Source organism: Neopelma chrysocephalum, unplaced genomic scaffold, assembly GCF_003984885.1.
Source record: "Neopelma chrysocephalum unplaced genomic scaffold, ASM398488v2 Primary Assembly neopelma1_67, whole genome shotgun sequence".
Taxonomy (NCBI): domain Eukaryota; kingdom Metazoa; phylum Chordata; class Aves; order Passeriformes; family Pipridae; genus Neopelma; species Neopelma chrysocephalum.
Genome location: NW_020897726.1, coordinates 3597782 through 3606403, shown reverse-complemented (window position 1 = coordinate 3606403; position 8622 = coordinate 3597782). Strand labels below are relative to the sequence as shown.

Genomic DNA, 8622 nt, shown 5'->3' with positions numbered 1-8622 from the left:
TGTAGTTACATTGCAAAGGGTTGCCTGGCCTCTCTCTGTGCTTACTCACACCCCAGGCTGTGCAGACACTGTGTACCAGACATGGTGGTGCTACTACAGAAGTAGCTTTGCTTTGAAGGAGAACCAGTTCTGTGAGCTTCTCAAGGACGGGTGGCTACTCTTTAGCACCATTAGGTGCTGAGTCCTTCCTTAGGACTGATGCTGCCCTGTGATAGCAGAGTCTCCTTTCTCACTGGTCAGTGGAGACCATCCCACTCTATGTGGGATGCTGTTTTGCTCTGTGAGCTCATCTCCTTTCTATGTTACTATGGGGGCTCTTGAAAAGAGTACATCATAAAGGTGAAGTACCCTGCTTCCCCTTTTAGCAAATGCCTTCAGCTCCCACGCCCAGTGCCACCTGTCATGTCCTTCTGCAGCTCTTTTCAGAACAAATCCCAAGTCCTTGGCACCAAAATCAAGGTCTTCCCTTCATCAAGTTCAAGACATGTCCCTCCCACATCCACCTCGCAGTCCTTTCCTCCATCCTAAACCTCAGTTCAGCCTTTTCCTGACACTTGCCTGCTTCTGTCCTAGCTGGGTTTGCTTTCTCTGACCTCTGTGGTTCAGATGTGCTCTCCAGATCAGTCTGAGCACACAGTTTATGTCTTTCACAGAAAGCTTACTTGCAATGGTCCTAAAACAGATCCAGGCTGTTTTTGACTTATTCCACACCCAGAGCAGTCATGGCATCATCCCAGCAGCGCTAGAGCATGAGACATACTCTTCATGTTCTTCCTTCTGTTCTCTGTATGTTTGTAGGCTAAAGAGCCTGGAGAAGATGATATCTCTTTGCTCAAAATAAATGATAATGTTGTATTTATTTTCCTACTGGGCAGATTCTGAGGAACATTTTGTCATACAGGCTCTTTTTGGAAAGCCAGTAAAGTGGAGCTATTTGTTTAGCAGCAGGAAAATCAAACAAACAAGAACTGTGGGAGATTCCTGGAAGGGCAGCAACAAGGGTGGGTCAGAAACCACCACACAACATCACGAGCAACAGAAGGGGAGTAAATGCCTCTTCTTCTTGGGTGCTCTTCCATCTACTTTTAGCTGTGTAAAATGGCCCTTTCATTGCTCTGTATTTACAAACCTGGTAATTTCTGTAGAAATCTGCATCTTTTCCTTGTTCCCTCTGTGTACCGCTGAACCTCACACCAACAAAGAAAGGAAAAATTTTGAAAAAGGAGTTGGTTATATTGATTTGCACACAGCAGCAAATGCTGAAGGTCTTCTGAGGCTGCCCTTAAAACCATTTTACGAGCTGTTAATGCCATAAAGTAGGGAGAGCTTGGACATGAACATGCAGCCTCTCTGAACAGTAATATGGAAAAAGAAGAAGCGTATCTGCCAGCCATTCCCACTGCACTGCTTACGATGAACAGGAGATGACATCAGTTAAACACCCTTCCTGTTACACCACAGTGTAATGGGAGGGTGTCCCACACTTTGAGGTGTGCATTTACTTAGCAGGTAGAAGGATAGCAAGTACCCACCTCTGCTTCCCATGACAGCAGTACTTTGCTGTGTATCTGCCTGAGCACGTGTTCCTCATCTTGTGACCCAAGTGTGGGCCAACTGTGCCTCCCCCACTTCCACTTTGTACCACAACTACTTTACCCACATATAAAGATAACACATATGGTTATTGAAAGAAAAACAGGGCAAAAGTGGGGAAAAACCCCAGAGATGATGTCTAAACTGCTGCTTTACAGTTATCTCACCTGGCTGTTAGCATTCACCTCTATAGCACTTGCTATAGAAGTGCTGCGCTACATTGGTCCTTCAGGACAGCTCCCAAAGCACCCAGGGGAGCAGCAGGAACACAAAGCTTTTTAACACATGGCTACAACCTCAGTGAGCTACAGGACCAATGACTGATGTATCTCTGCTGTGTGTAGTCGATCATCTGAGAGAACACTCCTCTCAGCCCAATGGCAGAACACTTCCATGGGCACTGGCAGATAGTTTCACTTTGCACTGTGAAGAAGAAAATAGCACTTTCTTCATGCACTCTCACTGGGAGTTATTTCTAACCACCAAGTGGATAAGGGAAATGTAGCTTTTCCAAAGGATTCATTTTCTTAGCCTAGTCTTAGACCATAGCCCCAAACATGATTAGATGATATATTCCTCAACATGATTACCCAAAGACGAGACGTGGCTCCCTACAAACGACATACAAGATCTTTCTTGTCTGACTCACAGCATTTCTTGCTGTAATGGCTCACCCTGTGGCTCTGAGTGTGAACTGCTGCTAAACCCAGGCATCAGAGATGTGCTCTGGCCCAGCAGTGTTGTGACACGAATGTATCGAGCAGCCTCACCACCAACTCTCGTCCCTCTGGACCACAGCACTCAATGAGATCAGTCTGCACTCTGTTTCTTTTCTCAGACCACAAGAGATTATCGTAAAGGAGCCTATTCCCTTGTCCCCTGTCCCAACCTGTCTCTCAAGACAGTCTGAGGAGGCCTTGTCTTTCCTACTCCTTTTGTCTTAGCACATATGGCAGCACAGTGCTTCTCTGCACATGTGTGCAAGTGAGCATGCTAAGGATGGAGGAAAAATAAAAATTAGCCTAGAAGCTGACACGCCTTAGTGCCTGCTCATGTAAAATCCGTAACAGGATCTGATGCGCTCAAGTCCATTACTGGCCAGTCCTGTACCAAAGGTGTCTATTTACATGGCAGCTGCAGGAGCATTCTGTGAGTCAGGGCAGTCACATTTTCCCAGTGCTTCACCAGTGACTGGTAATGAACACGCTGAGCACTGCTGGCAAGGAAAGATTAACCACACTGCAACAGAACAGGCCTGATACATTTTATTGGCAAATACTAGTGTCATACTCAGGAACCACAACCCTTAGTCAGACTGTTAGTGTTAACTTGCATGACAAGTATCAGTGACCAACTGTATTTGAAATATAGATAAAGTGCCTAGAAATAATAGGCATCTTAAAAAAAAAAGGAAAGGAAACTCATTCCATCCACTCAAGCCAACCTTTATAGATCTTATATCTTAAGCACAACTGATGTACTGTAATTGTTACGTGGACTTTAATGTAACCTCTACAGCAGCACACAGACAATGCAGTTCTCTCATTATGCACATGCTTTAGGATCGTTTATTTTAATGCTTTCAAATAAATATGTTCCATGCAGCACACCGCAATAAATAAGGAGCAGCAACTTTCGTATAGTACATCCATTCATAATGTAAGTCACCATGTGAAACACCACATCTAAAGTCTTTGGCCCAGTCCCATACAGTGAAGCACACCACATCTGCACATAATCATATCTGGCTTCATATGGATTTAATAGGACTATGCCAGAAGGGCAATGTGAGCACAAGTTTAACCAGGGGTTCCTAGCTATTAAATACAGCTACTAAGTAGTTAAAAGGCAACAACTAAACCCATAAAGGGTTGATTTGTCTTTTCTTTCTTACTTTTCAGACAGAAATATAAAGTATGAAAATGCTCTGGATATTTTCAGCCTTGTGTAAAGCAGTGTGATTAATATAGAATGCTTTGAGCAATACTGGCATGTACACTGGCATCAAAAGCCACAGCAAGACTGACTCTGACACTGAACACCGGCGTGCGTACTCAGCGGGTGAAAGCTGCTGTTCTGGCGGTGGCAGGCGCTGCAGCTCCTCTTCCTCTAGGCCGACAGCTCCACTGCCCCTTCCTCTTCGCTGTCTGCTCGGTTGGCACGGATTTCCACCAAGGTCCGAGCAAAGCGGGTCCACTCGTCATTGTGTGGAACAGCCAGCTGTGGGAAAAACCAACAGGGAATTAAGAGACTGGAGGGGGAACTGGTTCTCTCTCTGGCCCAAAATTGAGGCACCTCCTTTGAGGAGAGCTCCTACCGCAATGAGGGTGGCTGTGCATGGTGAAGGACCAAGGCATGGGCCTCACCAACCCGCCGTGGGCCGGTTATCCGTGAAGTGTGGCCAAGTTCACAGGGCACACCTGGCAGTTTCCTATTCAGTACCAGCTAGAAGGAGCTTTTAGTCAGTGGCAGAGAAAAAAAGCTTTATCTGCCTGATTTTAAGGAAAACTTTCTTGCTCGAGTGTTGCTGCAAAACCTACCCCTTGGTTAAAATATTTCAAATTTTCCAAACTAGAGCGAGGCCTTGATCTCTACAAGTATACACACGCATGTTTCACTTTACAGACGAGCTGGCCATTGGCAGTCAGCGGGGCTGTGCCCAAGTGTAATTGTTTGCAGGACTGAGGTCAGTGTGCACAAGGTAACAGAGCTTTTACAACACTGTATTGAAACTATTTTCCTGAAGTTCATTAAAGCTTTTAGTAGTAAAATAAATATATTGTGTTATTTTAGTTACCCTCCTCTATGTTAAAGAATTCAGAGTTACATGAAATTTATTATAATGGAAATGCTATACCAAGTGGATACTGCATTACTGGTCTGATTTTTTTATAACATCATGCTAGATCCATTTCTATTTAATACCATTGATGTTTCTAATGAAGAGCTCTTGAACATTAAGCATCAAGAGGGACGTGTAATCTAAATAGCTGAACTTCCAGACAAAATGCTTTAGTGCTATGGCAAAATAATACTGCAGTCACTTCCAGCTGGATTCAATACTGAATTTCTGGAAGATAATGCAAGCTGGGATTGAGATAATTAAAAAGGGGAAAAAAAAACCCCAACAACAACAACAAAAAACCAACAAAACAAAATACCAAAACAAACCAGGCAGTTTTCTCAAACTTTGTTTTCATTAACTCAAATTCCAGAAAACAGCAACAAACATCCAGATGAACCATGCACATTTTCACTGCCCTCTTGAAGCCCTTCAGTCATGTCCTGAATGTAACATGAAAGAATAACTGTTTCAAGACATTACGCAGTGCTTGGTACTGAAGAAGGTAACTGTTTGGAAACAACAGGGTTTACATAAACTGCTGTCCACCTTAGCAAATGGATACCTTTAGACTGAAGAATGAGTATGACTGTAGCTAATCCAGTTTGTACTACCCACTATTCAATCCGAACTGACTTAAATCTTTACAAAGACCAAACACCACCAAAAGTACCACACTAACTACATCTTTTTGGCACTAGTAGATCATAGGTGCACAGGAGGCTTTAGGGTACATTGTAATGGAATACAGTCAAATTATTTTCCTCTCCTTACATCTCAACTGGATACATAGAACTGGAGACTAAGAAAAGGATCTGTTACATGACCAGCTGGGGAAAAAGCTTGTATATTTGCCCAAGATTATGCATGTGAAAACTCCACATACACTGCTGCAGTGCAGTGTTAATCTCATGGACAGGAACGCAATATTGGACAAACAGATCTCGTGGGTGATTATCAGTTTTTCAACTATTTTATCTGTAGCTTTGGCTCTACATGCAGTATTTTGGGAGAAAACATAGCATGTGTATTAAAGCTTCCCATGTATTGGGTATATATGAGTGACCGAGTGACAGTGATCAGCGACATTATGAAGGGCTGGTGTGCAAGAGTTTGGTTTTTTGCCTGTTGATGAAACACCGAATATAGTACAGTTCAGCATTTGTTGAGGCTACGGATTGAGAAATGCAATCCGTGAGAAAGCCTTAATAGGCGTCACTGCAGTCTCTGGGTTTTCCCTTCTTTGTTCCTGGGAGAAGTAAAGGAGAAAAATGCCAAAAGTGGAAGACAGAGACCAGAGTTACAGGAGTAAATCATTCGAGACAGCTGTCTCTCATGCTCACGCACACACAGATGTGGATCTGGTATGGCCTACACCTGAAAGACCGCTCTGTTCTTTCGAAAACCTTCAGCAGAGGAAAATGTAACACTTGAACGGAGGTCAGTGAACCAGCACACAAGTACCCATAGCACACATTTAGTCACAGCCACAGACCTATACCACCTTCTGTACAGTATTAAGGGACAGTGCAAGGATCCTTCTATCAGAGATGCAACCAAAACCAGCTGTATAGCCATCTCCCTGTTACTGCTGCTCGTGTCCTAAAAGATTTTATTTCTTGTGATTGTGTACGGCACTACCATTTGTCAAACTCTTGAATGGAAACATGAAATGAGTCTCACTTATTTCAAGTAGAAAAAGCTTTAAAGTAGAAAAATATCCTAGGCAAAGGACTTACTGAATTTAATAAAGCCTCATTTCTCCTTGTCTTTTAAACAGTATTAAATTCTATTAAATTGCTGAAGAAGATATGACATTCTAAAGAAAAAAATTAAATATATTTATGACATTGAGATAATTTAATTGCCTTTACTCTACAGCATGACCACAGACAAATAAAATCAAAGTCCAGGCTATTAAAACAACTTGGTATCTCAAACTTGAAGAATCTCCCCAGAAATGTATGTATTACATGTGTCACTCTTAGCTGACAGTGTTAGCAAGGTCTGGGCCATTTCTAATGGCTCAGTTCACAATGCAATCAACGACCAAAGTGAATACCTTTAGCACAGAGGTAAAAACATTCAGCATCTACACACAATCTAACTTCTTACAACTTAATCTTATTTTACCTTATTTAATCTTATGCACTGCATCATGCTTTCAGTAAGGGGCCAATCCTGCTAATAGATTGTTAGTAGAATAAACCTCTCTAATATAAATTCCTCAGGGATGTGGAGGGAAACCTTGGCAATAATGAAGTCAAAGGAAAAATTATCCTTTATTTTCCATGCCCCCTTCTTTCTGCAGAGGCCCCAGTACTGAACCACAACACTTAAACAGCAGAAGACCACAAATAAAAAGTATCCACAAACTCCAAATTCTTCTCTGTATTAATGCTCCCCTTCTAGTAATTTTCCATTCAGGTTCCTTCATCTGGGGACACTGACACCCACAAGTGCTGGAGGCCCGGGTCTATCTGTGGAATCTCCCTCTCAGCTTCTCTGCACATGTTTTTTTGGTGGAAGAAACGAGGAAATACTTCATAGAGGAAGGCCAGAAGTTTAGAGCTATCTGGGTGTTCCTCACTCGTGTGGCCATTTTTCTGTCCACTTCCAGTTACTGCAAAGCAGCATGTGTTGAGTTCCAGCAGTCGTGACATTGATACAGGGTAGAAATGTTCACCAAAGCAGAATAATTTAATATAATAACTTACATTAACATTTGGGTCAGAGGTTTATTTGAATGAATTGATGCTAAGGTATGGAGCAGAACAAGAACATAAATGCTATTAAGTGTTTTCCTTTGATCCCTTCACAATGGAAGGTAAGTGCTACCCCCACCTAATTAATTGACTAAATTACTCACACTGCTTTAACTTAAGCACCATGGTACATTTAGGTTGCATCAGACAGTAATTCTAATGAAGAAAACCAGTATTATCAAAAAGGAATGACTACCAGGATCTTCCTGTCTTTGCCTTGCCAGTGTGTCACAATTCCTCATGATTTACGCAGTGCACAACGAAACTGTATCCCACAGTGCCACCACAGAGCCCTTGAACCTTCTGAAGCTTCTCTGTTCTTGGGAGATCATTCTAGCCAAGCACTTCATTTACCTGTTAGCTTTCCTGCCCTAAAGCACCAACATGTGTCCTGCTCCACACTACTACTGACCAAGGAGACGGTTTATGTGCATCTAGCAAGAGAGTACAAGAGCACTCTCTCCCCTGAGGCTCGCCAGGCCACCTGGCCGCAGGTAGCAGTGTGAATGTGAACTTCACCAAAACCAGCCTCCGCCATCTTCTTACCGAGATGTGCAAACCTTCCAATCCATACACCAGAGATTTTACAAACACAAGCTATATTTCCTGTGTTTTCCCAGAAACTGTGCTATTAGCAGCTTCACTGAACTACACTAGAACTCAGGAAAAGGAGACAAATCTCGATGCTGGCCGCTGTGTCAGCTAGTCCTGGGCTCCCCATGCAAGCATAAAAGGAACAAAATAACAGTTCCTGAGGACACAAATCAGCATCAATTTCTTTTTCAGATCATTTAGCACCTTCTAGTACATTTGTTCTTTTAAGTTATGTATATTAAAAAAAAAAAGAGAAGAAAAAATAAAGAAAAATTAATTATTTTGAGACAAAACCCCAAGGCTTTGAATGTGCCTTTTAAAGGAATCTATCCAGATGGCTGAAACAAAATATTACAACATATTTCAAGATTTTTGTATATTCCCCTCCTATCCATCTCTTTTATGGCTGAGAGTGTTTCAGCTGAATTTGTCCAAATCTCTGTATGGCTTCAGTTTCCCTGAAAAACCACTTTCCAACAAATGAATTATTCATTGAGGATATTTCACTTTATTCCTGGCTCCTTGCCTTCCCTGGAGCCTGTAAATCTTTGGGATGGGTGTGGACAAACTCTTCCTGCCTTCATCCGCCCATGCTCTTGTCCATCACAGTTCTCTTCTGAGGGCTGGGGACTCTCCTGAGAAGAACTAAAAAATGCAATTTCAGCAGCAGCAGCCTCCACTTTGGAGAAACTACTGTCCAATAGGCTCAAAGGGAGCACAGTCATCCATGTTGAACCTGTTACATTCCTTTTAATGACTGTATCTCATGGACTAATTTACCTGTCACTGAGACACTGGGTCATAACCTGCAGCGCTGATCACTGGTGA

The 8622-nt window shown here is 42.6% G+C and overlaps 1 protein-coding gene across 4 annotated transcripts in view; it reads right to left on the bottom strand.

The window, feature by feature from the left end:
* Positions 1 to 2840: 2840 nt before the first annotated feature.
* Positions 2841 to 8622, bottom strand: part of DYNC1I1 (dynein cytoplasmic 1 intermediate chain 1) — a 186176-nt gene continuing 180394 nt past the window's right edge. For all 4 annotated transcript variants that reach the window (XM_027684764.1, XM_027684762.1, XM_027684763.1 and 1 more), the window contains one exon: positions 2841 to 3813. In XM_027684764.1, coding sequence (XP_027540565.1) covers positions 3794 to 3813 — 20 coding nt within the window. In that variant the 3' untranslated portion in view covers positions 2841 to 3793. The remainder of the gene's footprint in view (positions 3814 to 8622) is intronic.